The sequence below is a fragment of the Scophthalmus maximus genome, chromosome 13 (genome assembly GCF_022379125.1).
Source record: "Scophthalmus maximus strain ysfricsl-2021 chromosome 13, ASM2237912v1, whole genome shotgun sequence".
NCBI classification, from domain to species: Eukaryota; Metazoa; Chordata; class Actinopteri; order Pleuronectiformes; family Scophthalmidae; genus Scophthalmus; species Scophthalmus maximus.
In genome coordinates this window covers 3215279-3231811 of record NC_061527.1, presented here as the reverse complement: position 1 = coordinate 3231811, position 16533 = coordinate 3215279, and the positions used below count along the sequence as shown (strand labels likewise).

At 44.4% G+C, this 16533-nt stretch overlaps 1 protein-coding gene across 1 annotated transcript in view; it reads left to right on the top strand.

Annotated features, from left to right (window-relative positions):
- The window catches only part of LOC118318738 (BMP/retinoic acid-inducible neural-specific protein 3-like), a 48412-nt gene extending 32125 nt beyond the window's left edge, over nt 1–16287 (top strand). The window contains exons 5-9 of the mRNA XM_047337003.1: nt 3880–3985; nt 4126–4362; nt 7738–7960; nt 12870–13212; nt 14076–16287. Of these exons, the coding sequence (XP_047192959.1) occupies nt 3880–3985; nt 4126–4362; nt 7738–7960; nt 12870–13212; nt 14076–14846 (1680 nt within the window). The 3' untranslated portion in view covers nt 14847–16287. The remainder of the gene's footprint in view (nt 1–3879; nt 3986–4125; nt 4363–7737; nt 7961–12869; nt 13213–14075) is intronic.
- Nucleotides 16288–16533: the final 246 nt, after the last annotated feature.

The window sequence follows — 16533 nt, the reverse complement described above, 5'->3', positions numbered from 1 at the left end:
ATCCAAGCAGATGCCAAGGCATCAAGAAATCATAAAAATGTGGAAAAATTACAAAATGTACAATCCTGAAATTTAACATGAAACACAATAAATTAAGATACGGAAATAAGACCTTGTGAAATTATGTACACACATTGCACTTGGCCTATTTTACCTCTATGAGCATTGCACTCTCTTCATGAAATAAGTAAATATATCACAGATTTCAATTTTCAAAGGTTACATTAGTAACTTCCAGGTGTCATTCGCAGCGTAGAAAACTGTATTTCTTGTGGTTTTGGGGTAATATTTATTAGAAAATGTATATATTGAAATGAAAAACAGCGACAGAAATCGAGTGGGAAGATTTTTTTCATCGGCCTGCTTATGATATAAGATACGATCGCCAGCTGCCATTAGCACATCCAGTCTGGGGGTATAAGTGCCGTGATGAGCACGTATGGCGAGAGGGGGGGGGGATAAATGAATCGTGTGAAAAAGCGCTCATGTCAGGTTTCTGCCTCCGGTTGTCACCTTCGGGTGGCGTGGGGGTTAATGGGGTGACGGAGGGCGAAGTTGACCCTCCTCCATGTCTCTTCCATTCCTCGGTAGTCGGCCTGTGAAGTGCGGCTTCCTCTTCTTGCGGCAGGACATGAATCAGACTCCCCTGTTCTTCTATCAAAGCCCTGTCCTCTCAGCGCAGTACATTGTGTCCGGGGAGAAGGATACTTCTTTTGCACCTGAAGAAGGTGCGCATGTCTGAGGTGTAGAGGCAGATGCTTTTGTCTGTTTCATTTCTTGGGAATTAGGGGCTCCTTTTTTCCCCCCCTTTGTAGAGAGTGAGAGAAAGTGCTTTCATGCTCCAAAGGCAAAGTCATCTGGCGTAACTGACAGGTGGAAAGAGGCAAGAGGAGAGGTTCACCCTCCATCACTTGGGAGAAAGCGAGTCAAAGGAGGAGGGGGGTAGATTCATCTGCGCTTGTGCATTATCTCCACAGGGCGTTGACCCGCATGGTGGCGGAACAGATGCAACCGAGCTCTCCGCCGAATTTGAAAATCAAACAAGTTGAGGGGTTCCAATGGGAAGCGGGCTAGGCGAGGCAAATACCCCCCCCCCCCCCCACCACCTGCTGTTGCCATGCAAAGGGGGAAATTGAAGCTCATTTTTTGGGAGGAAAAGCCTGTTACCGTGGTGTTGTGCTTGGGCTTGGCTGTGGAAATGTGGGCGCCTCTTAAGGAAACGTCTGAGCGCAGAGGAGAGAGTCTGTGATCGAAAAGCGGCTCCGTTTATTCACGGAGTGGTGACACCGCTTGTCCGAAAGCAGCGGGGATCATTTTGTTGTCGTCGTGATCCGAGAATTGCCACGACTGAATCAATGGCCCCGTCCCCTCCTGACTCGGCCCGTAATTTCCTGTCCTGTCTGCGCACGCCGATGAACAAGGCGGGAATCTGAGGCTTCGTAATCCTGATTGCATTGTGTTCTCATAATGGAAGATGAATCTTCTGTCGCGTTCCCCTGTCACATGACCCGATCGATTAGTAGATAGGCGGCAAACTTGATCATCCGTCATCAGAAGCAAACCTCTATTTATACTCGTTGCTATCAAAAGCCAGCTGATAGATTTTCATCCAGAAATGTAATTCATCAGTTGAAATCTGACCAAAAATGTAAGCGAAAAACAGAATAAAGGTAGAAGTGAACATTTGACTAACACTAATATCACGGCGCCGTCACATAGCATTATCAGACTGACAGTCATCTCCTGTGGGATCCTGTCACACTCCACCTGACCTACCGACACCAGTCCGCCACCAGTTCACCAGCTGTTCTCCAGCTGTGGTGACTCTTGTCCGTCCCGGTCGATCAGTGACAGAATCAGTGACTCTCCAGTGGCTTATTGAGCTTTGACGTCAGCTGAGGTCTGTAAAAGACCAATAGCATATTCTCTTTAGTTGGTTACTTGACAGTGTGTGGACGTCATCTAATCATTGAATAGGCGAGGAATTTAAACTTTCAGATCAGGACCGGTGCCCTATTACGACAAATGAGCAATGAATACGGATACAACCAGTCTAAACCTAAAATGGGAGTCGCTGAAACAATAACATGAGTACTAGTCCTTACTCAGGGCCTCAACCAATAACATAAGACATGTGTTTGAACAGTGATGTCACCAGTTGCTTTGTGAGCTGCTGTTTTGAGGACCTGAGTTCAGCATTTTTTGCCAGCGCCATCTTGTGTTTTTTAAAACCAGAACTAACCGTATTTGGTGGAGTGGGGGGTGTGGCCTGACCGAGGGCTTGTCCACTGCACATCCACCTGCATCCATGCACCGACTGGACAGTACTAGCTGTCAATCAAGCTGTATCCATGGCCCAATACATACGGTGCTTTATCATCTACTTGACCCTAAATGAGAACACAATTAACAAAACGAACATCACGCTGTATTGAAGAAGACTCGGAACTAGAGATTGAACCATGAACTCCTCAGGAAAAATGTTTACTGACGTTATAAATCAAAGTGAGAAGTACAGTCTGAAGTATAATTTTCGGTCAAAATTGCCCAACAGAAATTACCGGTGCATTATTAATGGCACCGAGTATTTTTTTCTACTTCTTTTTTTGCATATTACTGCCATAAAAACTCTAGACACCAGATGACTCATCTCCTCTACGTCTGTGGCAATGATCAAAAAAAAAAAAATCTGCTTCCTTGGCTCCACTCTCAGCCACTCTCCTGTTTGAATGAGTCAATAAAATACTCATTGCTCTGTGGTACCCAAAGTAAAAGTCGCCATGTGGGGAAAAGGCCGTAATCCGAGACCGGGCTCCAGGCTTCTGCCTCATTCCCCTCGCGCAGCCCGGTGCCAAGATACAGGTGGCCAATAATGTCCTATTAAGTATTTTTAATATACCAGAATGTATCTACAGTGAACAGCAGCTGCTAGCGCCAAGCGGAAATTGAAAGCTCTGCTCATCAGTCAATATTTTTACCATACGGCATATCGTATGGCACTATCAAATAATTCCATATATGGGATTCTGCATACACGTGGTCTGGAAACCCAGGGTTGTTTCTCATTTCCTCACATTTACGGCGAGCGGTAAAAATCCCTCACGAGAGGAACACGGGATGTAATGTGATATAAATATTATAGTGGAACAATTGCACTCGTATAATCTTCATCCCCCCACCCCATCCCCGCATTTGCAGAGGATATTTGTTCTTCCTCTCACAAACTCCTTTCCCCCTGTGGATTACGGTTTTTGATTAAAGAGCCCCCCACCATACCGAGTTTTCACTTCCAGCAGCCTCGTACGAGTCCCTGAGCCTGCCGGCCCCTCCGCGACTGCGTTACTGATCGACTGACCCTCATTGTCCTGCAATCCATCCATCTGTCACTTTGCACCAACTGTCCTCTGACAGGCCTGGCCAGGACAAATCGCTGAACTCAAACACGGTGTCCCGCAACTACAAAGAGAGAAAAATGAGAATCGCCCGAAAGGTGCTCGGGCGCCTTGTCGCGGCCAGAAGGAGCAAAAGCGGTGAAATAAGATCTCCTCTTGCAAACAAAGTGAGGAGGGATGTTCTGCCAGAGCCGCTTGGTGGCAAAGGGCAAATCGACAAACGTCTTCAATCAGCGACGAGATTTGTCCAGTATTCTGTGTCACATCCACAAGTGCAGCAACTACTTTGATTCACACAGAAAGAAGATGTTGCACAAGGAACATTTTTGTTTGGCTGCCCTTCTAACCACATTTGAATACATTTTTAGATGTTTGCTTATGAAACATATTTCGAGTAAAGAACGGAAATTCAACTGTGCACATGTTGAAAAAAAGAAAGTTGCGGAGAATTTCTAAATTGGTAAATTTTTTTGTTGTTGTTTCCCAGGTGACAGAGACGCGCACGGGTCCCCTTGGATGCAGTAACTATGACAACCTCGACTCTGTTAGCTCTGTGCTGGTTCAGAGCCCCGAAAACAAAGTCCAGCTGCAAGGTTCGTATGACTTTTTTTTACTTTTACTGAGATGCTCATCTGGGTTTTTCAGGATCAGGCATATGCAAATAGGATAAACATCAAGTAGTAGGAGCCCGATGGTACTGACGATGGTACTAAACCCAGCTTCGTTTTGACAGGCCTGCAAGTGATCCTCCCAGACTACCTGAGGGAGAGTTTCGTGCAGGCCGCCCTCAGCTACATAGCCTGCAACGGAGAGGGTGAATTCGTCTGCAAGGACAATGACTGCTGGTGCAACTGTGACCCCAAGTTCCCCGAGTGCAACTGCCCATACATGGACATCCAGGCCATGGAGGAGAGCCTGGAGAGGATCACGGAGACGTGGGGGATTCTCTACAAGGAATTTGAGGAATCGGGTAAGAAACAAAAGCCTTGAAAATAAATAGGGTCAGTCTGGCTTCGTTCCACGACACGTGACTCGCCCTTAATGTTTTATCTCCACCGTTAAATCTGAGGAGGAGGAGGATCTTATATGTATGTCCCTCCCTGTTCTATGATTTAGAGGCAAACTATAAATGCCGGGTTGTCAGTCCTGGGCGCTGGCACACTGTCCGCATAAAGCAAATTAACAGGCAACAGAACCAGATTAAAAAGAAAAATTTCAACAGCTCTCAGCTCAGGTGGTTTTACAATATGTCTGGAGCAGATTAATCAGCTATAAAAACCCATTTATTGGCAGTCCGGCTTTTCTTATCACCAGGGAAACTGAGTTTGAATGAGGCTCTTAGCATAATTTGGGGGTTTATTATTGCTCGGCTCGGTCACTGTATGCCTTGGTTGTTATGACTCAGGCGAAATCAGGTCCCACTCTTAAGTGCAATTATTCTCAACGTTTTCATCGCCGGTCTGCGAAACGAGGGGAAGCGGTGTGCCCAGAATGCGGATATCTGCCCAATCCATAAACGCGTCCTTCAGCGTTGGGAGATCACAGATTTCTACTGCGCTGCTTTATCAGCAGGGGGAAGAGGCCAGTAGGTCGTCTGACTGCTGAAACTTACGGAAGATAGAAAATAGTGATTCCTGCTACTGTTATTTCGGAACCAAATGGAGACACAAAAGGAAATAATAGAATTATCAATGCATTTCCCTTTAAAACATTAAGTGCTGATAAAGGCCAGAACAATTGTTTAGCTCATTCCTATTTCAGATACTGACATTTTACATAATGTCCTAATATTAAACCTAATGAGAAGATAATGTTAGTACCAATAATGATGGTGAAAAATCCAGAATGTAGTAAAAGTCAACATCGTCTTTAAAATGTAACAATTGCTAACTCAACAAAATATAAATTTCAGCAAAACACAATGTTGTAATGTAGAAGCAGAAAAAGCTGAACAGACCCTTGTGGAGTCCCTCAGGGTTCCATTCTCAGACCAATCTTATTTTCTCCTTACTTGATTCCCTTAGGCTCCATTTTTTGAAAATATGGCATCTCGTTCCGCTGTTATGCAGATGACACTCAAATTTACCTGCCCCATCTCATGGACATCAGAGCCTGTATGGTCCTTAACTTTTTAAACTTAAATGAGAGTAAAACTGAAGTACTAATCTTTGGACGAAGTGATGCCTGTGATGCCCCTCATATGGATCTGTAAACTGGTCCTCGTGCATAATCGTGTTGAGCTTGTGTTGGTTGTTCTTGGGTTTTGGGATAATGTACAGCACTTTGATCAACTGTTGTGTTGTTGTTCTTAAATGTGCTATATAAATAAATTTGATTTGATTTGATTAAGGAAATGATAATGTTCATGGCAACTGATACATAGTCTTGTATGTGTACTGCAACTAATACTACAAGTGCTACTACGAATACAGTATCAGTGATACTATAATTAGCATTTAAAATGTGACTCAGTAAATGTAAATGATACCTGGGTTTAGCACATTATACCTAAATAAGAACAGGCTGCCGAGGGTCCGTCCAATTTCAAAGGCTTCTTGGAGCGACTGGGCTGAGGCAGCCTCCCGTTTCCTCTGCTGCATCCTCATAGTGTCGATAGCAATCCCCCACAAAATCCGATGTGAACCTATCAATTGTTTAATGGAGCATCGAAATGATCCGTGTCAAGGTATTCGGTTTCGGGGTGTCAGCATTGACAGGTAAATATATCACAAGAACTGGGCCCGAGAAAAAAAGCCCCTGTAGGTTGTAAACCTGGGACAGAAAAATCAAAGTAAGGCCATGTGGACACATTTATTATGTACATGGTACACTATGTGCGAGTTGACCATACTGTGTTGTTCAAGTAAAATGCCACAACGCAGAATGTACACATGCCTATGATTTGACTTCTCCCAGTTTTTCAACTATAGTCAACAGGAGTGACTCAATTATACGCATATGGAGGTTGATTACAAGGTTATTGAAAGGAAAAAACATCAATAAAAATCTGTGCCTGGTTTTTAAATAAAGATACATTTAAAGAAAATGTTTCCAGTAGGATCTTTGTTGAGTCAAAATGTATAAAAAGTGAATAATCAGTCATTTGAAGATATTTATCCTCGTGGGCAGGTTGGATCACTTAAGGTCCCATAATGCGTATAGTGAAATTCTTGTATATCTTTTCTGATTAAAAGCGCATCTTGGTGCTGTTTGAAAACAGCAAAAGTATCAAAGTCTCCATACGCACACAGCTCATATTCAGAAACTGTGCTTATAAAAGAAGTCGTCAGAACTTCTGTAACTTTGTGATGTCACAACACAACAGTCACCACCCCCAGCATGACCCTGACCCATCATCCAACCATCTCCGAGCGTTTTCCCTGCCCCTCCAGCCACATTTTCAGCGTTTAATCTATTTATTGCTTTTATCTTTTAAATTTTCCCATTGTATCAATTGTGTTGCTTCGTGAATTTCACTTGGACCTGAAACCAGCTGTTGTGTGTGGACTGCTATCTTGCTCACTCACAGTTAAGGGATGAAATCCAGCGCCTGGAGTAAGAGTTAAAAAAATAAGGAGGATAAGCTGCTGCTGCCCAGCCAGAGCATATTTCCAGCATAATTTCCCCATACTCCACAGTTCTCGTCCGCAGTATCAGACAATCCCATGCAAAACTGCACATGGTTTAGTGGCGATGGAAAGACAGACTGCTCCTTCTCCTTTCCCATAATCCACGGTCTGATCACCCACTGCCCTGATGTCCCGGATGGTCTTGGCCCTAGCTGGCCTCAGTACTGGTCTGCCCAGCGGATATAGCAGCAGAGCTACAGGCAACAAGCTCTGCTGCTTCTGCATTGGACCTATTCGCTGCACCACTGTGGACGATCAACCCCTTAATGCTGCCAGCTGATCTAGGGGTTTGTGCCGGAACACAGCCAAAGGGCTCCAGTGCATAGCTCCTCAACAAATACAGACATGCCCTTTTAGGTCAAATTTGACCGTCTGTTCGACTCATTGTAACGCTGACCATCGCTTTTTGCAGTTATGTTTTCCAAGCTACTGTAGTAGGCTACAATCCGTCACCTGGCCGTGTATCAGATGTAAAACTATGTTGAGGTATTTGGTACTTAAAACCATAAAAACTCAATATCCTCTTATGGACAACAAAACTTCAAAAAAAGCGTAAAATATATTATTTATTCAACCTCAACTGTAATCATGGAGCCCATCAGCCTATTGGTATAAATATGGGCGTCATGAATGGATGCCAATTCTCCTCCTGGATGTAAACATACTCGAAAGTGTAAAGTTTCTCTTTCTTTTCATGCCTGTATTTCTTGCGACAGACGAATTCAAGGCATTCTACACGAGGCTGCCGCAGAACTACTTCCTCAATGTGTCCGCCATCCAACACCTGTGGTCCCTGGACAGCTCGTTCCAGTGGCGGTACGAGCAGCTGGAGAACAGCATGCGGGTCCTCTCCAGGCGTGCGGAGAGGGTCATCTTCAAGCTCTTCAGCCTCAGCAAACGGTGCCACCGACAGCCCCAAGTCCGCCTACCACGAGAGCGGTGAGCGCAGACGCTGAAACGTCTGAATTTCATTCACGTTCACTATTGTTTGTTTAACTCAGGAAAAACTTTTCTGAGCACCTTTATTTTGATTTTTTTCCTTCCTTTTTTATAAATTCTCCAATTTCTGTTTGATGTGAACCCCAATAGGAGATGCAAGGTTCTAGCTACAGCCTGCAATTCTCTCAGACTTAATCCAGGGATGTGGGTGGAAGTAAATAAGCCGCCATGGTCGCGGTGTCATTTCTCTTGTGTACCCTTGCAATAACCCCTTTATTGTGTGCAAAAAGGATTCCACTCTTTAATCTCTTTTGTGCAGCGCTCTCCGACAAATATGTACATCCCTCTAAATGCCGGAATGCAAGTCATCAAAATGTCAGTAAAACAACCAAGACATGTTTCCTTTCACTCGCACGTCACCATAAACTGTTTGTCCTTGCTGCAACGACGGTAAACTTCAAATTCGGAATGCACAAGTGTCTGCTCCAATAAAGCTTTTACACTAAATCATGAAAACTTCATTTCATTTAATTGGACTTCCATCCTCATGAAAACCCTCTGAAATCCTTTCTGAAAAACCAATTCTCTGCATTGGTCTGATGGCTTCAAAGGAGGAAATACCACTTTAATGATGGTATTTGTTTTATCGCTTTTAAATATTTTAGTTAATGAGGAAGTACTGTATATTTTTCTTTTTGTACATTTAAAGTTCACTTTTTGGGCGTTTTCACTCCTGAAAGTCTGAACCAAGGTTCACGTCTATACATGTGTTACATTGTTCACATAAAATCTGGTTAGTTTTGGTTGCACATTGCAATTAAGGGAGCTCACTAAAGAATTTTGTGTGATGTACGTCCTGCTGTCATCACCTACGTGGGCCGCGTCTACCTCTACTTGACATTGATTTTTTTGTAGATGAGTGTGCGTCTGACATTGACATGTTGTATATTCAGGTAGTACGTTTTTTTCGTTTGAATGGAGAAAATTAATTAACCAGTTAATTTTGTTCATTTTGTTGCCACTGTGACAGTATTATAATTTAATACCAGCATCACCAACTGGGATGCACCAAATCAGAATCAGAATCAGAATTGACTTTAATGTCATTGTAAGTACATACAACGAAATAAAAAAATGCTACTCTGTGGTGCAAACATACAAACAAAGACATTGACTAAAAACATAGAGCAGAGAACGTGAAGATGGTAAAAACCAGAATGAGTAGTCAATACGTTATGTGAGTTCACATTGTTTTAATAAAGTGCAAGAATAAAAAGTAAAATAAGTTATAAAGTTTTAATGAACCGTAGTTGTTCAAACATGGCTGCAAGAAATCCTGCGAAAATTGCAATTTGATATCTGTTCTCCTCCTCACCTCCATGTGCTGCCATGGATCATTTTTGCTTTCTTCTTCTTCTGCTATTGTTAAATGCTGTTATATCGTCTTCCCGCATTGGGTCCAAAAAGTCCAACCTATCCCAAATATGGTTCAGTTTGATCCGGCACCGAGAACACCTCTGTTAGTCGGACAAAATGTTGGTCCTCTGTTCCAAACCGTGGTACGAGGCACCTTTCACATCCGTCATTTTGTCCGACCTTTGTTGATTTGACTAAGTGTTATAGAAACAAATCACCTAGAAAAACAAACAACAACAACAACAACAACAAAAACCCGGTCACATACAGTCAACCTTCATCTGTCAGAAGGGGGACGACTGCTGAAGGTGATGAATCCTACCATCACTGTCAGTCACACTGCCTTAGGCTTGACGGAGCCGCCGCAGTAATGGCGGTGTGACGGTACAGAGCACAACACATAAATCAACTGGCAGATTAATCTATACAGTGGACTCTGTTCAATGTCCAGTCCTTTCTCTCTCAGTCTCTCCCTCTGTCTCAGTTTAACCCGTTGCTCGATCCGTCTCGTGCTTGTGCCAAAAACACACATACATCACCAATGGTTGCAGCTGATGTTCCCACCAACAAATATGGCGAAAGGAGCGCGAGTGTCCATAGAAAGAGGGAATTGGGAGATTTGTCAATTTGTCTATGGGAGAAGTGGGCACTCTCGAAAATCCCCCCTCACTCTCCGCTCAGCGTCCTGTTTGTGGCACTTGAGATGGATGAGAGATATGTGATTGATTTTGCCCGGCCACTTTTCCTCCTGTGCTGACAATTATGAGCGGATAAGTCCGTCGGAGGAGCTGTCTGGCCGGCGGCTCAGCTTTCATTAGGCTCGTAATGACGGAACTGCGCAGTGCACTTTGTGCCGAAACTTTTGCCATTCGGCGTAACGATCCACATTGTCATTCAAGAGATGTTTTCAGTTGCTCTGGATCAATCAGCTTGGAAAATACCTTACTTATGTGTAAACTTTTTTTCCAAAAAAGAAGGTGTCTTGAATCTTGAATGCTGCAAACGCAGATTCATGCCAATGGATTGACAACGGCGTGTTCAAAAATGAAATGTGAGGGTGACCATCATTACTTTCGTTACAAATCTTTATATTTTAAATTAGATGCTGGTCTTGTGTCCGGGAATCCACTGTGGGTTTTTACTTTTAAATTCCACAAATCTTCAGCAGTGTCAAAGTTCCTGGGTTTGACTGTATTCTTTAATTTTTTGGGCATTTCTTGCTCCACGACAGAGAAGTTAGAAGGGCGGTGTGATTTACAGCGCAGGTTTGGTGGAAGGCTCGCAGGGAGCACAGAGGCTGTACATAATCACACCGGGGAGCTAACGGCACAACTGCAGGCTTGTGTTTTGGGGCGACCGCTTTGCCCCGCTGGAACTGTCGGAGGTGAAACGCTGTCCCTGCAGATAGCAAGTGATGGAAAGTAAAAGAGTAATTTTTGGTTCATTTCCCATGACTGCGTTTTCCATTAGGAGGGTGTTGTGATATTCAAATCGCTGATTTTGCCGAACTCCATTCCCACTACCCAAGCACAACAGTGTGCGATTTGGGATACAGAGGAAGGATGCCCCAAATGTAATCCACCAAACATTTTCAGATTAGCATAAAGTTTACTACAATACACCCTCATCAAAAGAAAGAGCTTCCTTTTTTTCATTCTGAAAGGAAAGCCAGCGGTATGTACTGTGCATTTCTTCTCTTCAGCGAGCAAAGCGGGATAAGAGGCATAAAGGGATCACAGTCACAGACGGGAATCAAACTCCAGCCCCCATGGGGGGAATAATACAGTATGTGTGTCTGAGAGTTAGTTGCCCTGCAGCTGCGGCGCACTTTCTAATATGAATGTCGCAAGCTGATCAAAGACAACTTTCTTCCTGCTGTCTCGCGCACTCGCTTCCTTGCCAAAACCAGTGTTTGTGCCCATGTATCCTTTGCATGCGTAACCTGCGCTCATCAGGCACTTGAGGACAACGGGAACACTGGAAACACTCTGTGCAAGCATCTCAGACGAGAGATGACTCTGTAACGAGGATATATACATTCCTGCAAACACTGTCAAATAATCCTGAAGAAAGACGGATTTTAATGGATTGTTGCAAAAGAAAATATGGTAGACGGATAATTTCCTTAGTAGCAAGAGTTTTTATATCTACTTAAAATAAAACTGTATAAGTTGTACTGTGTGCAAATTCAGTCAGTCAGTTGCAGAGAACAGCCAGCGCTTTTCTAGGTCATCGAAGTCCCCCTCCACTCAAAAAAGTGTTTTTCTTCTTGTCCTCTAAACTGTCTGACAGTGACTATAGGGACGTGGTTTGGTACGTCACAAATACAGAAAACCAATCGCTGTCGAATATGCAAATGTGAGGCAAAGAAACCGGAAACTTCCATTGCAGCAGAGGCAGCGCATCCACGAGAGGACGGCAGGTGTGTCAGCAGACAGTTAGCGTTAGCATTAGCAGTTAGCATTCACGAGAGGACGGCTGGTGTGTCAGCAGACAGTTAGCGTTAGCATTAGCAGTTAGCATTCACGAGAGGACGGCTGGTGTGTCAGCAGACAGTTAGCGTTAGCATTAGCAGTTAGCATTCACGAGAGGACGGCTGGTGTGTCAGCACACAGTTAGCGTTAGCATTAGCAGTTTGGGAAAGTTTTATGGCTGAATCTCGATTTTGCCGGTAGCCATCTTGTTGCGCATATTCTTCCATGGGTCAACCTAGCGTGAGTAGCTGTGGTGGGCGGGGCCCGTGTTATTTGCATATCATGAATATCATAGTCTCAGAATTCGGAAATGAGGGAGAGAGAGTTGATGGTTTTCAGCCCCATTTTAGAGGGGGTTTTTAAAACCTTTTTCTTGGGTAAACAATGTTAAACACAATTTTAGGGATAGCAGATTATTTTTATATACTCTAAAACTTGACTGGAGGGGGTCTTTAAACATTTAAGCTCAAATTCAAACTCATTAAACACCTAATTTGTGCTTGAATGTGGAAATGTTCCAGCGTTTCTGACAATCGGCATCAAAACACAACTTATGAACCTCATTAGCTGATGGGCTTTGCTGCAGTTGCCATGGAGACGGTCCTTTTGTGACCCCGTGCAATTTGGTTGAAAAGTGATTGTTTTTTGGACGTGTATGCTTTACACAGTACTTTAGTGTGTGCGTGATAAGTGTGCACTTACATAGGAAGATTGAAATGCTGCTCAAATAATGGTTTTGTAACGTACAAATTGAGAAAAAGCTTTCAGTGAGCTTTCCTGACCTTTTAAATTAGCTTAACCATGCCGACTGGAAACCTCTCGGGCTGCGGTACATCTTCCTGATTATGCTTTGTATTTTTTATGAGCAGCCTGGTTACGACCAGACAGGTGCCATGGACCCAATAAAGCTTCTACCCTTTTTTTTTTAAACCCGTAAATCCAGTCCTTTTCAATAACAACTCTCTCTCTTTCTTTCTGCTTTTCTTTCCCTCTCTCCATCATCTGTTCCCCTGGTCCAGGCCTCAGTCCTACTGGCTGAGTCATTTCCAGTCTCTCCTGTATTGCTCTGAGAACAACCAATTTGGTGCGTTCTCCGAGGAGCTCCACAGCTGCAGCTGCCGATACGAGCACAGCCCCTGTCAGCTGCCGCCGCCCTGCACCGTTGGGGATGGCCCAGCGTGTGCGGCGTGCGCCACGGACAACCAAACCCGCTGCGGCATCTGCAACCCGGGCTTCGCCCTGACGCAGGGCGCCTGCAGGCCGATGGTGGCGGACTCCACGGAGAACTACCTGGGATTTGAGACGGACCTCCAGGATTTGGAGCTGGGCTACCTCCTGCAGAGAGCCGACCGCAGGCTCGAGGTATTTTTTTCCTTTTTAGCCTTTGTTTAGTCCAGTCGGGCCGACTGACAGCTGAGCTGTCTTTCACAGCAGCAGCCTGGGGGAGCATACATTTAGTCATGGGAGCCGCTCAGCATTACAATCTCTTGCCCTTCTGCCTACTGAGGAACTTTATAGTTTCCCCCCATGTTTATTTCCTTTTATTTATCGGGCCATGTTTTAGATGTTCTGCACATCTAGGCTAGTTTGTGGCTCTTTGCTTAGAAACCAGAATAACATTATACAAACACACATTCTGATTGTGTGGTGATTTGAACTGTACATGGTAGATGGTGGCATACTTGCAAAAGGCAAATGGGCATTGCTTGATAGCGCCTGGTCTAGCAGCTTTGCCTACAATAAAAGAAATAACCTATTTTGTTTTGGCACAACTAGTTGATATAAATAAAATACGTGAGCTTTTTGACTTTGGAAACTGCAGCTTTTTGCATCATGTGGCCTCCCTAAGTGGATAGAGTTACTATAATAAAAAATATATCTGAGGGATGTGGTTGAAAATTTGAAAACCATCAAAAAAACAATGATTAAATGATGGGGCTGCCTCTTTGGCCCGAGGCTGTAATGTTAAAACAGGATGAGATCCGAATAATTTCAATGAAAGTTGCTGAAAAAAAAAATTGCCATTGTCTGAGAGTTGTGTCTTTGAATATCGTTATACAGGCATTGTCACATGATCTGAAACTTTGAACACACGGTCTCTGGTGGATGAAAGTTTATTCAAACTGTATTTCTCCTGCAGAGAGAGTTGCCTAAAAGATTCACCTCATGAAAAGTGTCACTGAGTAAAACTCTGTGTCATTGTCTGTTCCGTTCCGTTCCGTTAGGTCCACGCCATCTTCATCAGCAATGACATGCGCCTCAACAGTTGGTTTGACCCGTCGTGGAGAAAGCGGATGTTGCTGACGCTGAAGAGCAACAAGTACAAGTCCAACATGGTCCACATGCTGCTGGGAATGTCCCTCCAGATCTGCCTTACAAAGAACAGCACCCTGGAGCCCGTCCTGACCCTCTACATCAACCCCTTCGGAGGGAGCCATTCTGAGAGCTGGTACATCCCCGTCAACGAGAACAATTTCCCCGACTGGCAGGCCAAAAAGCTGGACCTGCCCTTCGAGTGCTACAACTGGACCCTGACGCTGGGCAACAAATGGAAGACGTTCTTTGAGACCATTCACATCTACCTTCGGAGCAGGATAAAGACTCAGGACGGCGTGAATGACAGCGTTTACTACGAGCCTTTAGAGATGACAGATCCCGCCCGGAACCTGGGCTACATGAAGATCAACAGCATCCAGGTGTTCGGCTACAGCATGCACTTTGACCCGGAGGCGATTCGCGACTTGATTCTGCAGCTGGACTACCCGTACACCCAAGGCTCCCAAGACACTGCCATGCTGCAGCTCCTGGAGATACGGGACAGGGTTAACCGGCTGTCGCCTCCCGGTCAACAGCGGTTGGACCTGTTTGCCTGTCTTCTCCGGCACCGTCTCAAACTGACTGCCAGCGAGGTGGTCCGCATTCATGCCTCCTTGCAGGCCTTCAGCACGCGTCTGCCCAATTCGATGGAATACGAGACCACCAAGCTGTGCAGTTAACAGCTGCTTGAAGGGATATCTGGACTGTTAATGGCTCATACGAAAACTCCAGACATAAGAATTGTGCCCAATGGGGCTTAAAGTTGCGCTCGATCTTTGTGGATTACCAAACTGTGAACGGTTCACCAGGAGACGACCAGCTGTGGACAGCTGAAGAATGTACTTATCTGGGTGGATTTTTTGTTTTTTTTGCAGCAACTAACTTCAGTGCTATATAATGAAAAATGAGGTGGATCAGGAAGGAAATGCACAACTGTTTCTCAAACACAAACTCTTTACCGAAATAATTCTACGGTAGAATCTCAGATGCCACCACATAAAAGTTGAACCATCCTGTTTCAATATGATTCTGCTCATTTATACTGTAAGAACCAATGCCAAATGGAAACTTATGGACATTTTATGGTAAAAAAACCACAAAAAAAATATATGGTACAGTCTGTTTGTTTGTAATTTTTGATATGTTCCTTTGCTTCGGTGACTGTGCACTTTCCATGAAGACCAGAATAAAGTGGTGTCAGTAAAGATTTTGTAGATAAATTGATATTAAAACATCATGTTATAACAGATTCCAGCTGTCGCAATGTTTTTCACGAGACCTAATTCGTGGTCATCCTGTTTTTGAAATACCCTCGTTCCAGGCGTCTGTTTGCGCTGTAGCCACTGTAGCAGGCTGCACCAGCAGTGTACTTTACATACGCTACATAACTGCAGCCCTGAAGCCTCTGTCAACACTTCCACCACGCTTGCTTATCGCTTGCACAAACAGATATGCTATGTGTATTGGGGCTGAGAGGTCTTGAGTGCACAGCGGTTTCCCGTGGCTGAACGGATCCGCGGTGTAGATACTGAAAAAGGAGACAGCGGCCGCCGCTGTTGTGGTACTGGCGCTCCCGCTTCCGCTGCGTGGCCAGCTGTAGACAAGGTGATGGCACAAATACCAATAAGGCTCAGGCAGTACACAGCACTTTGTGTCCAACTCAAGTGTATTGGAGCCCGACAAACTATTATTAAACTGTGCTTTCAAGACAGCTCCTGTTTGTATAACAGGCTGCCGAGGCACTGTGCCGAGGAAGACGGAGAAAACAAGAGCCAAACCCTTTAACCATCATATACAGACACGGCGTTGCTTTTGTTTTCCTAAATTTTTAAACATGATCACCAATTTGCGATGTCCTTAAGCAATTGTTTAAGTACACACTAACTGTAAGATCATATTACTGCCAGATCGACCACGTGTTGCTTTCCAAGTTTCAAGGTAAAGGCTTAACCTTCACCAAACTGTACATGCACCAATATTTTGGGGACAATCAATGGCAGGAGACTGTCCTCCAGCAAAAGACAACCACATAGGTCGGTTGTTCAAGCAGCTCATTACAACCTCTGTGGGTGTTTGCAAGACCAAGGACCTCTAGTTTGGTTAGAGGTTAGGGTTAGACATACCATAGACCTGGTAAGTCCGTCAAGTTTGTGTATTTCAATGGATTTGCTTTTATTCTGTAAAGTAATCGTACTGATTCTCTGCAATGTAACCCTAACCCTTACCCTTTACAAGCACATCAATCATATGTTGGTAAAGAAAATTAAACCCCACAATGCTCTGAGGCTAATCGTTTTTGTGGCGTGCATCCTGTCAATGGTAGAGGCGCCAGTTTAGGAAACAATCAATTTGGTGGTATTGGAGCGC